The sequence below is a fragment of the Chelonus insularis genome, unplaced genomic scaffold (genome assembly GCF_013357705.1).
Source record: "Chelonus insularis isolate UGA/USDA-ARS -01 unplaced genomic scaffold, ASM1335770v1 contig_88_pilon, whole genome shotgun sequence".
Taxonomy (NCBI): domain Eukaryota; kingdom Metazoa; phylum Arthropoda; class Insecta; order Hymenoptera; family Braconidae; genus Chelonus; species Chelonus insularis.
In genome coordinates, this window is record NW_023276776.1 from 4,476,522 (window position 1) to 4,493,062 (window position 16,541).

At 29.9% G+C, this 16,541-nt stretch overlaps 4 protein-coding genes and 1 long non-coding RNA gene across 6 annotated transcripts; 2 read left to right on the forward strand and 3 right to left on the reverse strand.

Annotated features, from left to right (window-relative positions):
- The first annotated feature begins 69 nt into the window (after nt 1-69).
- On the forward strand, nt 70-2,902 carry l(2)k01209 (lethal (2) k01209). The gene is made up of 10 exons (XM_035091594.1): nt 70-251; nt 419-543; nt 778-948; nt 1,024-1,130; nt 1,206-1,376; nt 1,449-1,520; nt 1,593-1,844; nt 1,917-2,126; nt 2,200-2,385; nt 2,470-2,902. The coding sequence occupies exons 1-10, from the start codon at nt 199-201 to the stop codon at nt 2,782-2,784; spliced, it is 1,662 nt and encodes a 553-aa protein (XP_034947485.1). The 5' UTR covers nt 70-198; the 3' UTR covers nt 2,785-2,902.
- Nucleotides 2,894-5,727, reverse strand: LOC118072033 (uncharacterized). The gene is made up of 10 exons (XM_035091593.1): nt 5,291-5,727; nt 5,060-5,232; nt 4,741-4,965; nt 4,588-4,663; nt 4,322-4,509; nt 4,088-4,232; nt 3,764-3,979; nt 3,545-3,663; nt 3,328-3,463; nt 2,894-3,254 (listed from the first exon to the last, which is right to left on the reverse strand). Exons 1-10 carry the CDS (start codon nt 5,624-5,626, stop codon nt 2,934-2,936), a joined length of 1,935 nt encoding a protein of 644 aa, XP_034947484.1. The 5' UTR covers nt 5,627-5,727; the 3' UTR covers nt 2,894-2,933.
- Nucleotides 5,728-6,048: 321 nt separating this feature from the next.
- LOC118071725 (putative glutathione-specific gamma-glutamylcyclotransferase 2) lies at nt 6,049-8,986 on the reverse strand. Its single transcript, XM_035091065.1, has 4 exons — nt 7,774-8,986; nt 7,431-7,466; nt 7,081-7,343; nt 6,049-6,391 (listed from the first exon to the last, which is right to left on the reverse strand). The coding sequence occupies exons 1-4, from the start codon at nt 7,924-7,926 to the stop codon at nt 6,139-6,141; spliced, it is 705 nt and encodes a 234-aa protein (XP_034946956.1). The 5' UTR covers nt 7,927-8,986; the 3' UTR covers nt 6,049-6,138.
- Nucleotides 8,987-9,103: 117 nt separating this feature from the next.
- Nucleotides 9,104-14,861, reverse strand: LOC118071724 (uncharacterized). 2 transcript variants are annotated; one of them, XM_035091064.1, is made up of 15 exons: nt 14,702-14,861; nt 14,352-14,542; nt 14,039-14,221; nt 13,763-13,976; nt 13,472-13,689; nt 13,206-13,391; nt 12,973-13,120; nt 12,560-12,730; nt 11,656-11,729; nt 11,293-11,475; nt 10,999-11,212; nt 10,704-10,918; nt 10,436-10,627; nt 10,215-10,353; nt 9,104-9,518 (listed from the first exon to the last, which is right to left on the reverse strand). In XM_035091064.1, exons 1-15 carry the CDS (start codon nt 14,718-14,720, stop codon nt 9,391-9,393), a joined length of 2,475 nt encoding a protein of 824 aa, XP_034946955.1. In that variant the 5' UTR covers nt 14,721-14,861; the 3' UTR covers nt 9,104-9,390. The 2 variants fall into 2 exon arrangements, with proteins under 2 accessions (XP_034946955.1, XP_034946954.1); XM_035091063.1 differs by having other exon boundaries at nt 12,560-12,751.
- A 122-nt stretch (nt 14,862-14,983) lies between these two features.
- LOC118071796 (uncharacterized) lies at nt 14,984-16,398 on the forward strand. Its single transcript, XR_004690943.1, has 3 exons — nt 14,984-15,053; nt 15,238-15,458; nt 15,528-16,398. It is a non-coding gene; the product is annotated as an uncharacterized lncRNA (long non-coding RNA).
- Nucleotides 16,399-16,541: the final 143 nt, after the last annotated feature.

Sequence of the window (16,541 nt, forward strand, 5' to 3'; positions counted from 1 at the left end):
TATTTTGAATCTAAATGCTCCTATTGGATAAAAAAAATGGCGAATCTTCGTACGATGTTTTAATGAGAATGAACCTTAGTAGCGCATTAAAGGTTGTCAGAAGAAATGATGGGAAAAACGAAGTTAGCAGAGCAACGTGCTACTGCGTGGTATTGATAGAGGAGGATTTTTTTTCATTTCCTCAGAAAAATACGAAAAATGGCAGCCGAAATGCAGCATCTCGAACCACCAAGCTCAGCTAGTTCAGAAAGGTAGGAAAAAAATTTTCTGTGGTCTATTAGTAAATTTGCCACGTAATAAAGCTTTTCTTATGCACTTCAATCTTCTTCGACGTGTGCATCAACTGGTACGAAATTGATAAAACCATGCAGTGAAATATAATTTTAAATTAATAGACAGATTATATTATGTATTTTAGCGACGGTGATATATGTCTAGAAGATCGTGCTGTCTTCCTTGCAGACGGTGCGAGTGAGGATGGTGATTCTTGTCGGCAAGAAATTCCAAGTCCTTCTCCTCAACCACCCAGACCATCTTCAACTGGTAAGACCACTCACTATTGTTATCTACAATGTTTAAAGTGATTGTTCTCTAGATTAATTTTTCATAACAATCTTATATATGAAATATGCTTGTAATCAATAAAAAATGAAGCTGATGAATATAACTGATTGAGACTAGCTTCAGTTACTTTTATTTGAAAGAATGAAAAAATTGTCTTCATGTATGTTTTTCGAATTAGAATAATGAAGTTTTATTTTTTTTTATTTTTTTAAGGATCACAAAAGTCTCCAAGATCACGAAGGCAACGTACAACGAGTATGTCTCAGTCAAGTAAAAAAACATCAGCCGAGTCTATTATTCGAAGCAAAACCAGAACAATTTATACAGCAGGTAGGCCGGCGTGGTATGACTCAGCTGGGCAGCAAGTGGAGCCATTTGTTATTGGTTAGTTCATTCGATAAATTATTTATTTTTCTAAAAATTTTGAAAATCAAGTATAGAAGATATAAATTCTCCTAGGAATTTGTGGTGGAAGTGCTTCCGGTAAGACTACAGTAGCAACAAAAATAATTGAATCTCTGGATGTACCTTGGGTAACTCTATTGAGCATGGATTCTTTTTATAAAGTAATATAATTTTCAATATCCTCTCCAATTGTGACGAAGTATTGATTTACTCAAGCCCATATTACTTATCTTCAGGTACTTAATGAGAAACAACATGAATTGGCAGCGCGTAATGAGTATAATTTTGATCATCCTGACGCTTTTGACTTTGAATTATTGAAGACGACTTTGCAAAGACTGAAAGAGGGAAGAAAGGCTGATGTTCCTATTTATAATTTTGTTACACATAGACGGGAGAATAGAACTGTAAGATAATTATAATTTCTCTTTCTGTTGTTTAATTTCGATGAAATTCTGATGATTTTTTTTAATTTATAGAAAGTAATGTATGGCGCTAATGTAATTATATTTGAAGGAATCTTGACATTTTATGATGCAGAAGTATTAAAAGTAAGATATATGCCATTAAATATGCCTACAATATCTGCATGAAATTATCAATTATATAAAAAACATTTTTAGATGTGCGATATGAAAGTATTTGTTGATACGGATGCTGATGTTCGACTTGCTCGTCGACTTCGTCGAGATATTTCCCAAAGAGGAAGAGACTTAGAAGGAGTATTAAAACAATACTGTACCATGGTCAAGCCTGCCTATTATTATTATATATCTCCATCCATGGTGCATGCAGACATTATTGTCCCACGCGGTGGGGAAAATGAAGTAGCTATTGAACTTATTGTTCAACATGTCCACACACAATTGCAATTGGTGTGATATTCAATATTATTTTTTTCAGGATCTCATATGAACTTACTTATCAGCTGTTTTATTTTATTTTAGAGGGGATTTAAATTACGAGAAAAGCTCGCACATTCGTACATTGGTCAACCGTTACCGTCATCTGTGTACATGTTACCGGATACTCCGCAAGTAAAAGGACTACATACGTTCATCAGAGATAAAAATACTGATCGAGATGAATTTATATTTTACTCTAAACGATTAATTCGCTTAGTTATTGAATATGCACTTTCATTATTGCCTTTTAAGGTAAAAAGATTATTTTTTATAATTCATTTATTGAAACAAGTGACAAATTTTTTAATAAAAGATTTTTGTGTAGGAAATAACGGTAGAAACTCCTCAAGGAATTCCTTATGTTGGAAAAAGAGGAGCCACGGATAAAATATGTGGAGTATCAATAATGCGAGCAGGGGAAACTATGGAGCAAGCGTTATGTGATGTTTGTAAAGATATTCGTATCGGAAAAATATTGATCCAAACTAACCTTCAGACTGATGAGCCTGAGGTAGTTATGACGTTATCAAGATAACAATTAGCTGAATAACTAGTCTTTATCTTCTATCTGTTTAAAAAAATTTTATATTTTTAGCTTTTCTATCAACGATTACCCAAAGATATTAAAGATTATCGAGTAATTTTAATGGATGCTACTGTAGCTACTGGAGCAGCGGCAATGATGGCCATCAGAGTATTATTGGATCATGATGTTGATGAAGAAAACATTTTTGTTGTATCACTCCTTATGGCAGAACCTGGTGTGCATTCAATTGCTTACGCATTTCCTCGTGTAAAAATTGTTACATCAGCACTGGACCCTGAGATTAATGAAAGATTCTATGTCTTACCTGGCATTGGAAATTTCGGTGATCGGTATTTCGGTACCGAGCCTGTTGATCTAGAGTGAATAAGCATTGGTTTTTTTTATCGATTGTAAATAATCTTATTACGTTTCTATCAACGTCTCTATTCGTGAATCATTACAAGTAAAGTTGGAGGATTTAATAAATTTCTCATTTATCTTACCATGAATTTTTATTTTACTCTTGATAACATTTATAATGGAGTAGTGCTAATATCCTGATGACCGCTAATATCTGGTTCAATAACATTTGGTCGAAGTTGGCGATATCCTCGAAGACTGGCTCTACGAGAACGTCGCCAGTTGTCTAAGTTATTGTTTGGTTGTCCAAGAAGATATGTAACTAGCCGATCAAGTGCTGCTAAATCTTCACTAGTACTTTCAGCAGTTCCTAAGGTTTCAGGTGGGTGAGCTGGCACTGTGCTGGCTACATCTTTATTTTTAAGTCCAAGATCTTCTCCAATAACTTTTTCTAGAGGCCCGATATTACCAGCCAGACCCAGTCGTGGAACAATCTATATATTTACGATATTTAATATCTTTAGTGTGAATATTACATACAATTTTTTTTTAATAAATAAAAATTACCTCATCTGGACCATGCTGACCATAACTGATTCTTTTAACTTTTCTAAATGTTTCGTCATTCATCGCTTCTTTAACAGCTTCATTAAGTGTACGTTCCAAGGCTCGTTGTTTGCTTTTACTTAAGCCCTCATAGTAGCTGTTGAAAACATTTCTTTATGAAGTCTTATATTTAGAATATTTCTAAAACTGCGTAAATGATAAACAATAGTGCCAAAACCTTGAATCCATTGAGCTATTATCTCGTGAAGTATTTTTATCGCGGACCACACGAATATCGTGTTGCCAAAATCTTCGCAATTCTGGTGTAGAAGTATAAGGTGCAGCTACCTCTTTAATCTGCAATAAATTAAATATATATCATAATAATACAAGTCTATCAATTACTTTTAGTGAATGGAATATCATCAATCATATATAAACTAATTTAGTTTTGAACCTTCAAAACAATTATCGCTGTTATAAAAATGCACATGACATTGATAAATGTGAGACACGCGCTGATGATGCCATTGCAGAAAAATTCAACTGGTAGATAGTCAGTATAGATGTATACATATGAAGTATTGAAATCAGTATACGATTCTCCTTTCATATGGGGCATTTTTATTGGTCTGTAAATCAACCAGATGCATCCCAAAGCCCAGAAGAGTCCCTAAAAAATAATTGACTGCTTGTTTTCTTCATATTTAACTTCCTAGTGGGAAGTTATTTTATATTGATACTAGAGACTTTATTGATCTGTCATTAAAATTTAGCTCACGCAATTCACAACCGGAGGTAATAGAGAAGCAGAAATTGCAACACCTATTAATGGACCATTACTGCCTTGGAGAAGAGCTACTGCTACACCTGTACCTGAAGGTAAAGCCCATAAAACTCCCATCCATAAAGATCTATAATTACCCCTAAACCAATAGAAATTAAAAAATTAAATGTTTACTGATTTTAAGTTGTTTTCTAATGACTTATTATGATATTTTTTTACTCAATATACCTTCCTTTCATTTCATCTGTTGGCCAATCATTATAACCCCACGGCATTTCTGTAGTACCAAGAATTAAGCCAAATATAAAACCAAATAGAATAGAAATAAATATTCCAAGAAATAAACTTTTGAGGCCAACACATACTAGATCTTTATCAGCGATTATTGTGCCAAAGGTTAAAGACATGACAGGCCCCTTTAATTGAATTTGAATATAAAAATTAGTCATCAGATCAATGATCTCCATTTATGGTTGAAAAATAAATTATAATACCATCAATGGTGATACTAGCATAGCAGCAACAACATTGGTTGCACTGTTTTCGACCAGACCAAGAGCAGCTAAACAACTAATAATTTATTGAAAAATTAAGTAAATAATAATTGTAATAAAAATTATTAGTACTGTGTAAAACAAAAATATTACTCTGCAGTCAAAACTAAAATTATGTAATCAAAAGTTAAATCTCCACCACTTCGAACTCCGTCAACGACTTGTTTAACTGTCAGCTTGGATCGAACAGAATCAACAAATGCTTCCCATGCATTACGACGATCTTCAGCATCTTTTTTCCTCATAGCAGCATCCGCTAATGCACCTGCTGTTCCTGGCTTTCGCATTGCACTATATGTACATTGCGTTGGTATGACACTAAAAATATAGATATTCATATTATTTCAAAAAGTTTAAATATTTTAAAACTTTCATTGCTTTACTTTCTAAGTAAAATCAAGATTACAATTACCTTACAATTGAATTCATTCGTGTTCCAATGCCCATTTCTGTCAAACAATGTAGACAGTTTTCACAAGGTTCTCCAGCAGGAACTGGAAAAATCACTTCGTAATACATATTACCTTTGTCTTTACACCAAACCACATGCTCTACTTTTAATTTTTTTAATAACTCATCTAAAACCTAAAATATTATTTAAAATGAAATTTTCTCGTGTTGATTTTTATTGGGCAATTATTACCGTTTCCATTGGAACAAAAACAGGATTATTATTAGATTTAGCACCACCTGGAGAAGATAATCCACGAAGTCGAGGTTTTTTGATTGAATTAAAAACTTCATCTTCATCAACTTCTACTTCTTTGATTTCATCATCATTATCATCATCATCGTCATCATCTCCAATCGTAATAAGTTGATTGCGACTTTTACTTTCTTTTAAACGAAGATCTACTTTTTGACGATTCTTCAGAGATTTTTCATTTTTCTTCGATAATTTTACAGGAATACCAAACACTAATTCATGTTCGTAGGACAGAGTTGGGATGCAAACAAGAAATACAACACCTCCAGGCATTTTGATTTTTTTAGAAAACTAATACATTAATTAATTTATTTTTTAATGTACTTATTTAACTTAAATTTAATTTTTATTACTCCAATTTCACTCACTCCTGATCGATAACTAAATGTTCAATATATTCTTCATTGACTGTTTGTACCTGTCTTTTTATCGTTCTTACAACTTTCTAATTAACTCTAAAAGGATAATCAAATTTCATACGAATGTTAATTATACCTACAAGGTAACTTACATCTTCGATCTACATTCCATCTTCTTTAGATCACGGACTTACAAGTAATTTAGAGATCAAAGTCATAAAGGTTAAAGGTAAGATTTGAAAAAAAGTTGATAGGAATAACAAGTTTTTTATTATCTAGTACATGTAAATATACATTGTTAATTATTTCATTCAACTTAAATATTCTTTTGTACGATAAAAAATAAATCTGTAAAATTAGTGTGATAATAACAAAAGACCAATTATACAAAAATAAACATAATTATGATTTCAAAAAATATTGTGTTCATGCAGGAACTCGAGAAATATATTGAAAAGGATTATGCAATGTTTCATCGTTGTAAATATTCTCTTCTTCATCACTAAGAGCTATTTGAGAATCATCTGCTTCATCTAAATCAATTACGAATTCGCGATTTCCCATCAATGTATTCAAACACATTTTCTGTTTTTTTATGTGCATTCGAACAATCGTATCCAATGCGAATAAATGATCGTCTTTCGCCTCAGGCACATATCGGCGCATAAAATCCGCTAATCTACAAAAAAAAGATACAAATTATCAGACTGATAAAATTCATTAAGGATTAATTGAAGCTCTTGACATGAATGTAATTAATTACGAGAATAGTGAATACCTATAATACTATTTTTCATTTTTTTTCAATAATATTATTAATAATCATCTACTTTAATTTATCATAAAGCAAATGATCAATTAACATTAAACTGTATGATTATGCATTTATTTGAAACATGTAAGATAATGAAGATCGATGGAATCAATAAATTGTCGACGAGAAATTATTATTGTAATTTGCAAATTAAGTAATAGTTAACCTTTTAGTTATAACTTAATTAGTATGATAATTAATGCATTATTCAACTCATTTTTATTTATTATCATTTTTACTTTTTTACGTCATATAGATAAATTAACCATTTTCATTAACAATATACCAATATAAGCAATTAAATTTTCATTAAAGTAGTATTTTTAATCATGATAAAACTGATATGATAAAAGAATGATATCTATAACCGTTTCAATAGTACAGACAGCTAATTTATTATACATAAATTGTCATGATTAATCAAATGACAGATTAAATAAACTAATGAATAATATAATAAATAAAACCTTTAATAAGACCAAAGTCTTATTATCTTAAAAAACTTTGTATTGTTATGACTGAAATTCAAGTATTTATTTTAATTCTATTCTCACCTAAGAAGGTATTCTACATTGTGTCCACTTGGTCCTTTGCATTCAATAATTTGCTTCGCAATATCATGAAGAGGAGCATCGCCAAGCCATTGATCATTTTTACTTGTAGCAATGTAAATGAGCGCTGGAAAAGCCGATTTTCCATCACGAGAATAAAAAGTGGTGATCGCGGTAAGATATCCGCCCAGATTACATTCACGTTGCTCTAAGTAAGGAAGTGCACTGATATCTTTTATCTTAAAAACTCGTCCATAAGTTATTTCCTGGAAATGAAAAAATTTCTTAATTGTTTGCAAATAAAAATAAACAATAATAAAAAAACACTTTTCAGAAAACGGAAAAATAAATACCTTATCACTCTCGATGAGCGTTACAACTCGGCCAGGCTAAAAACAAAAGAAATTTGATGATTAATAAGAATTAATAAACAATGATAAGTTTGTTTAAATTCACTAAAACTATTCTTAACTCTATAAATTTAGACATTTTCATATAGACTTTGTTACAATTTACATATGTGATGAAGTGATCTGAATATTAATAGCTGAATGTGTGATAAAAAAATACATGAGGAACAAAGTGTTTGGAAATAGCTTGGGAGATTCCCATATAGTTTATTATTAAGTCAGTTTACTATGAAAATATAATCATTTGAGTTTTTTTTTATAGATTAATACAATAAAAAAAAAATACCTTTTCTAAAGTACCACGATGTGTAGTATTTCCTTGCCAAAATCTTCTGCCGAATCCCTTAATGAAGCCAACCGTGCTCCGTTCAAATTCAAATCCAGGGTTCCAACATAAAGATCCATATCCAAAAACCCAAATCCCATTGGTTTCCGTCATGATGAATCAATTTCAAAAAATCAAGTATATGTTCAATAATATAAAATCGCAATAAAATAAAAAATGTAAAATTTCTGTAGTATTTACAAAATACTATAAAATAAATCAATCGACTAATTTTCTAATAGTAATTGCCATAAATTAAGTTGAATGATACCCTCAACTGTTTTTCGACCGAGGACTTCCCGCCAACTTGGAGCGGATAACACCCATCTATGTAATTATTTGAAGAGCAATTCGTTGAACGACAGTTGATGTTCAACTAACATCAATGTCACTACCTTCCTCGAGCTTTAAAGCTTTTGCTTTCCTCGTCTTTTTCAATTCTATCTCTTTTCTAGTTGATGAAAATACAGAAAGGATTAAATAGAAGCAGGTGATCAGGCTTCGTACATTCTCTAGTTTTTTTCTGCTACCTTTTCTCTCTATTGTTTTTCTTGAACACGTGTCATGCTCGGTCTTCAATTGTTGATGTTATTAATCAAATGTATAAATTACAATAAGATATATACGTTTTAATTATCCAAAGTCTCAAACAATCGTAAAATACTTTTCCGATCACGTTTAAATGTCATTCTCTTTTTAGCCATGTGGAAAGAAAGCAGCCGCTTCATTACACGATTTTCTTTGATCCGAAATTTCACAGGTGAAAACAGAATATTTTTTTTCTTTGTTATTCTTCCTTTAAAGTTCATTCCTGCTTAATCAAGTAACTTATTGATAAAAGTTTTTATACTTTTTTCACTGCTTTGTATCACAGAGTTCAATATTTTAGTAACAACTCTAACAATTTACTGTTAGACAGCCACAACCTGAACACAATACTCTGAGAAATGAACACATTTTTAGTCGATACAACGTTAAAATTAATACTGTGAAAAATATTCGTCACTTATTTTTATTTAGTTAGACTTAATTATATAGAATATAGCCTCAATTTCAGAATTTTATTTAAAGCTTTAATAATTTCAGAAAAATACTTTGGTGTACTAAAAGTTTCAGCCAAGATTCGATGAATGTCTGACGTTTATTGTTACACTTTGCCTCACCTCTGCTTGTGGGGATTGCGCAGAAGAGAGTTAAAGAAAGCAAACCACCAAAGAAAGAGAGAGCAAGGTGATGATGCTCCACGTGTAGTGGGGGAAGCGCTTCTGGATGATGAAATACTCGAATAAAATTGACGTATTCAAAGCACGTGTTTATATTTATCAAGTTATAAAATATATAACAGATAAATTATAATACAATTGATTGGAATTTGCCTAATTTACATACATAGATATCAAAAGATAAAAATACACAGAATCAAATTAAACAAAGCATACAAGATATTTAATGACATTATTTACCATAATTACATACTTTTAAAACTCGAATGACATAATCAAATGAATTTTTTAATACATGCTACTATAAAAAAGTCATGGATATGTATCTGTGTAAAATCAATGATATAAAATGTTATTATGGCTCGATAACACGTCCTGCAAAAAGCATACTACTGCTATGTCGATCAACAAGGAGGAATAGAAAAGGTCGATCTGCTCGAAATGTTTCTAGAGTTGATCCTATCAAAGGGACTACTGAAAGGCCTGAAAAACGAAATTCATTACTATTAGTTTACGAAATAAAAATGAAGATTATCGTATTAAAAACTAATGATATTTAAATTGAAATTTAATTCTTTTAATGAAGAATAGATGTGATATAATGTCTAATACATTTTCTCATGTAAATTGAATAATTATGGGTAATTGTTTTATTTCTATATATGTCTCAAAAAAAATGATCATTAGAATTAAAAAAAGTTTTTTCAAGGTTTTTTTGATACAATAAATGGTACTAATTTAGGAATTCCCATAAAATTAAAAAAAACATTATGTCATTCAAGTGAATGATGATAAAAATTATTTGTTAATTTTATTATAAGATGGTTTGGATTCACACATATTAACCAGTTAATTTAAAAAACTACACAATCGTCCATTATATTTTACATACTTGCAATTATATAATGGAATTGTAATTTATAAAATCATTAGTGAAGTTATCGTATAATTTTCCCGTATTTTTTGCTTGACATAATGAAAAATTTATGTTAATAAAAAAGCAACAACAAATTAAATTGAAAAATAGAGAATTTATATTACTTTGAGAGATGATTCTTTTTTTCAATGAAAAAGTAGAAATTTTTTTCATATCATAATATTTTTTATAATTTTTAAACTAATGATTAATTGATAATATTCTAAAGTATGTATTTTTTTTTCAACAGAGGATATATTTACCTGTGACAGCAGCTGCAATAGTACCTGTCTCACTGACTTCAATTTTGGCATTATGAAAAACATTTTCCACTCTAGCTTCACCATCGATTAAAATTCCAGTGAAATTTGCACTATAACTGAAAAGGTCTCTGATTCCCATCTGAAATTTATTGTTATTTTTATTCACAAACTTACTAATTAATTAATACAAATTGATTGATAATCTAAAAACTTGTTTTTACATTTTCTAGAGCTGGTCGAAGATCTGTCTTGCTTTCAATTGTAAATCTGGGCAATTGAAGAATCAATTCTGTATCCTGAAGTGTATTCATTATTGTGCTAATTGATACATAAGCAATATCTTTGGAAAGAATCAATAGACTCCTTAGTCCTTCTCTATGTGGTAGTAAAATCAGCATGGAATATTTTCCATCCTGTAAAAAATACAAAAATGCTTCATCATAATTTTGCCTTCGCTTAAGAGGATTAAGATTTTTTTAAATAACTTACAGAATAAGGAATTTCGACAATATCTGCTTTAAGTTCAGGGATCTCTGCATAACGATAGTGAGAAACACTTTCCATCATAGGTACTTCTTTACAACCACGATTAGGAATGTTGAAACAACGATCACGAGTAAGATTAATGTCGAAAGCTTCCATCCAATTTCCCTTAAAATACAATGCCGATGTCAGTAATATTTGAGTGTTTGGATTGAGTGAGTCTGTAATGTTAAAATGTGAAAGTTCTATTAATATTCACGTTGAAATTTAGAAATATCAGATAACATTTCTAACTACTTACTTGGATGAACAACTGAAAGAATATGATGTCTAGTATTCTGTTTAACCCATTCATTAATCATTGCTGCAGATGTAATGGTGTTGAGAAAAACAACGTTTTTTGTATCACCTCCATAATTCATACGAAGAAGATTATTATACATATCAGAAAACGGAGCAGTTCGTCCAAGCCAGAGACGATTAGCTAAGTGAATTTCAGTCCCATTTCTCGTACTCTAGATAAATCATAATTCATCAATTACCAATTATTTAATTCATTGAAAGTAAAATAGATAGATACTAAGTAATATTATACCAATAACGACAAAAGCAATTGTTTAGAATTCGCTCGAATCTTTAAAATATCTGTAGGCAATCTCAAGGTCGATACCAGTTCATCACGTGTTATACCACCTGTTCCCTCTGATAAAATTGTCAATGCAGATTTTACACTGAAAGGAGAAATGACAATGTTTCCTGTGTATATATCACTGGCTGCCTGAAATTATTAAACAAAATAAATGATATTTTTATATTGATTTATTTACACGAAATTCATTCATCTAAAAGTAATTTTTGAAAGCAATAAACATCTTTATATTTAGAACAAAAATATTTTAATCAGTACAAGGATATTTTATTTATCTTTATTAAAAAGACATAAAATGTAATTATTTACCTGAAGTAGTTCAATGTCAAAGAAATTGGACCGTTCAACGTTTGAAAGACTTGGATTAATCATAAAAGTGTGAGCTAAAACACAAAGAAAATTTATAAAACATTAATCCAATGATAATAATTATAACTACATTCATCTAGATTAAATAAGCTTTAATAATTATACCTGAAATTGTCTTAATAAGACCCAAAATTATAAATAATGGCGTCATCATGATTAAAAAATTTTTTTATAATTTAGATAAAAAATTTAAACAAATCCACGAATTAATCACGAATATTTATGTCTTATTGAAACTTTTGGTTTATAGTGCTCACTCGTCCTACTGTAAATAACAAACACTCACGACCCAATGCAGATTATAATTTGATAGTTGACCAATCTTCCCAAATAGCTTTGAATAACTGATGTTTCCCCTTCCTTCATGACTTTATTATTATCATTATTTTTAATTGTTTTCACCTTTAATCTCAAAACATTTTCTCTAAATTTATCTATCAGGATATAAAATAAATGACCATTTTATTTTTCAACAAATTTCAATGTTATCTCATTTGATATGACCTTGATAAACAATTTTATCTATTGACTGAACTCGTGGGAAATTCCTCACTTTGGGATTACGTCAGTTTATCAAACAAGTTTTCATATGTTAACATTAGACAGGAGTAGCAAGTTTGGTGTATTCAACAAGGTGATAACTACTAATGGCAAAACAATTTATTGAACTGAATCATTATTGATTTAAACTGGATAAAAACTTTGTTTATAATATTCAAATAAATTTTGTTCACTTTCACTTTAGAATCAATGTATTTCCAAATTTTTATCGCCCAGAATATATTGATGTATTCGAATAAATAAAAAGATTTGGATTTTATTTGTTTTCAATTAAATTTTTTACCATTCTGATTTTCAAATGATTCATCTTTTTCAGGAGTTGCCGTAGATTGTTCAGTACTTCCACTAGACTCCAAAGGATTAGTAACTCGTCCCATATAAAGGATAGTTCCAGTAATTTCATCCTCAATATAAAATGCAAAAGGATGGTCGGCATAAAACTGCTGGTCTGTTACTTTATTTCCAATATTAACTTCTACAAAAAATATATATTTCAAAATTTAAATAAAGATTTATGACGAATAAATACGTATGATTTATCAGTCTTTCTGAAGACTTACAATTAAGTTCATTCTTAAAACTGTATCATGAAAATTCTATTTTGATTTATGATTAACAAGCGAGAAAAATGCATATTTAATTTTCTTCATAGTCTTTATTCTATTTATTCGTCATAGATTTTATTTTTTGTCTTACCTGTTGCTGCATAAGCAGAGGTACCTTTCTCATCTACCTCGATTCCAGCTTTCTGGACAACATCAGTAACATATAAATGTTGATTACGTTTAGCTTTGGCTATACCTGTGAGTATAGCAGTGTTATCAAAAATATCACGAATGCCTAGCTAAAAATTGATAAAACATAATTTTCGTTAACTAGTAAAATAGTTAGTAACTTAATAGATAATCAAAAAACATTTTGCAAATTACTTCTCTCAGTACAGATTCTAAATGACTTGTAAAGTCAAACTTGAATTTAGGAATGGTCACTTCTACTGGTAACCTTTGCATCAACCAGACATGTCTCGTTAATGTAAATGGATTCATGTTTTTAATTAATTGATCCAATCCGTCAATAGTTCTTGGTAAAATTAAATACATTGCAAATTTATGACCCTGTATAAATCATAAATGACAATCTTAGATTATGAAAATGGTAATGATATTAAAAATTGGTAAATGATTTGATTCTTTACAATGTAAGGAATTCGAAGAATTTTAGCATCGAGTTCAGAAGATTCAGCATAATAAAAATCTCCGACTGCTTTAATGTATGTTACATTGGTATTGTTTTGAGCATCTTGGTGAAAGACATCAATCCTTGTTTTATTAGGTAAAAATTTATTTCCATACCATAGACCTTTGAAGTACAGGACATTCATCACCAACATTATAGAATCTTTTATGCTATTTCCTGCAAAATATAATAGCAATAAAAAAACGGAAATACTTTATAAAAGAGCAAAATGATAAAAATCTTGACTCACCGTCCTCAATCATTTTTTCAATATTTCCGCTTGTAAAATTTTTTACCCAGTTGTTAATGTTGTTGACGGTAGACTGAGCATTAGTAAAATTACTAGAAACAATGTCTGTGCCATAAAATGTTTTAACAATAGCAGCATAACTTTGTTTCACAGATACATTTTGATTCATATAAATCCTAGTGCCAATATTGAGTTGATAATCATCAGAATGTGACTAAAAAATTCAATGCATAAATGAATTGCTTTTGTTTATTAAATATACAATGAATTAACTACCTGAAGAGATCGAATAATCAACGAAAACTTTTCTCTTGTAGCCCATTGTCCTACTGGTAATTGCATAACTCCTGCTAATTCGTGAGCAGTTTGGTCCTGAGCTCCCTCATATAATAAAACTAGTGCGAGTTTCAAGGACGCAGGAGAAATCAAAATATTTCCTTGATATTTTCTAGCTAACAGCTAAAAATTTATATAAGTGTTTATTTAAAGTCTAAGTCAAATATTAGTTTTCATTTTATCATTACATGTTCATCACTTATTGTTTTAATAATTTATTCAACAATTAATGACTCTAGTGTCTAGTTTTTACCTTGTATAAACTCCAGTCAAAAACACTGAAGCGTTCACCTTGGTATGGAATAAAAATATCATAGTCTTCTGAAATAAGTTGCTTTGAAGGTTTTAATGTAGAATTGTCTGATAATTGCCGGAGGTTTTTATTAATCCTGTCACTTGAAATAATTGATATGTTGAAGAAAAAAATGCTGAGACCAATCCACACTAAATAAATAAATAATAAAATTTTTTTCTATATTCAATCAATTCATAATTATTTTGAATTATCAATTATTACTGTTAGTTTATAATAGATTATTTTTATTATCAAAATAATAAATGTTTAGTATCAACAACGATTGAACAAGAATCATAATATGTTACCTAAAGATAGTACTCTCATATTTGATGACACTCAAAGTCACTCAATATCAAAATTCAATTTTTTAGAATTTTTTTCAAGTTTTATATTATATCAAAAGTAACCGTGTGTTCACGGGACTTTATACACAGTGGTATTGACGAGTATTATAATATAAAACCGGCCTCGCGGTCGTTGGTCGCGCCAGAGATGGTCAATCATAGAGTAGGAGAAGGCGAAAAGGAAGGGACGAGGGAAAACCCAAGGAAGAAACAAAAAATGATTATGATAAGAAAATACGTAGAATGGAGATGGTTGATTGAGTTTAGAAGATTTATTTAATATTCACTAACTGAGATCACCACATTATAAAAGGTTTAAAATTATTCTGCCTTAAACTACATAATTTTTACGCATAATTTGTAAAAAATATTAAAATTATAAATTTATATTTAGTTGTCGCTTAATCTTTTCACCATTTCAAAAGATATTTATTTTTGATTAAATGTCTTGAATTGAGAATATTTTTCAATAGCTTTCATTGCAAATTCTGTTACAGCATCTAAGTTTTCTGGAGTTATGTAAGCACGAGCCATCTCCGTTACTTGTTCTTTCACCTGTAAATTAATTAATGGATAATTAATTTCAATATCTAAGTTGGTTTAAATTAACCTACTTAGTAAATATAGTAAATAAATTGTAAGAATTACCTGGTGTTGGCTCAAATTAAGACCAGAAAATGAAATGGTACAGAAAGGGGTGAATGTGCACAGAGAAGTAGTAAGTATCAATCCAATCATTGAAATTACAGCGAATTGAAAAACAAAAATTATTCCTTTAACTCCGTAGGCTAAAGCTAAATGTCCAAAGGGTATCAAGCGACCGGTGACTGCTGAAAACCAACTGCTAGCATAGCGAGGTGGTGTAGCAGATATCAGTTCATTTTGTGGTTTCTTTGGAGCTTCCTCAGAATAATTAGAAGGTACATATTCTGGATATGTTGGATAATAATATTGTTGATGAGGTAATTGTGGTACTTCTGACTGCGATGGAGTAAACACTGTGCTACGGAGATCACTAGATGTTGAAGGGTTGGATAGCGAATGCTCTGAGGAGGGAGTTGTTGGCTCTGGCGCAGAAGTGATTGATGCTCCAAACGCTTTGGTCGTTAGAATTATTACGAAGAGGGATATTCTGTACATCGTGAATGTTATCTAGAATTAAAAAAAGCATAATATGTAAATACTTCGTTAAGAGTAATTAATAAGAACAATTGATATTTATTTCATATTAACAAATAATTTAATACTTACAAGTCACTATTTTAGCTGGTAAATTAAATTAACAAGTTTATCTACTTAAATTTTAAAACTTCAAGTATACGTGCACTGTGAACTGCAAAATCTCTACTGACCTGTTGACTTAGACCTTCAGTAGCTTTTATACCCTCGGAAGATTTCTTGCTGTTTCAGGTAATAGTCTATACTCCATGAGTATAATAGTTTTCTTTGAATTTTTTCAAATGGTCAATCTTTCTTAAAAATTGTAAGCATGACCAGCAAAATATCAACCGACCGCGAAAATTGGTTTCTAGTACTTATGTTTGCTGATCGGTTTGAAGATAATCCTAAGAATTTTTTAAAAACGACAAAGAAAATTTCGTCTGAGACAGATGAAATAGAAAATAGTTTTTAAATTGAGTGAGACACAAAATTTATAAAATTGTAAACAACATATATGATGATTTTTATTCAAATTAATTTTAACAATCACATAATAAATAATTTTTTAAAAATAATATTCAATTATATCATATCAAAACTATGAATATTAAAATTTTTTTAAACATAATAAATAGATGAA

Excerpts from the sequence above, each read along its gene's own strand:
- LOC118072033 (XM_035091593.1), bottom strand. The coding sequence starts at position 5,626 with ATGCCTGGAGGTGTTGTATTTCTTGTTTGCATCCCAACTCTGTCCTAC. Across the intron at positions 4,233-4,321 it reads ACAGATGAAATGAAAGGAAG|GGGTAATTATAGATCTTTAT; the intron begins GTATATTGAGTA and ends CTATTGGTTTAG. Across the intron at positions 3,664-3,763 it reads CAGCGATAATTGTTTTGAAG|ATTAAAGAGGTAGCTGCACC; the intron begins GTTCAAAACTAA and ends AATTTATTGCAG.
- LOC118071725 (XM_035091065.1), bottom strand. The coding sequence starts at position 7,926 with ATGACGGAAACCAATGGGATTTGGGTTTTTGGATATGGATCTTTATGT. Across the intron at positions 7,467-7,773 it reads ATCGTGGTACTTTAGAAAAG|CCTGGCCGAGTTGTAACGCT; the intron begins GTATTTTTTTTT and ends TTTTGTTTTTAG. Across the intron at positions 7,344-7,430 it reads CGCTCATCGAGAGTGATAAG|GAAATAACTTATGGACGAGT; the intron begins GTATTTATTTTT and ends TTTCATTTCCAG.
- LOC118071724 (XM_035091063.1), bottom strand. Across the intron at positions 13,121-13,205 it reads TAGAATCTGTACTGAGAGAA|CTAGGCATTCGTGATATTTT; the intron begins GTAATTTGCAAA and ends ATCAATTTTTAG. Across the intron at positions 11,213-11,292 it reads AATTGCTTTTGTCGTTATTG|AGTACGAGAAATGGGACTGA; the intron begins GTATAATATTAC and ends TGATTTATCTAG.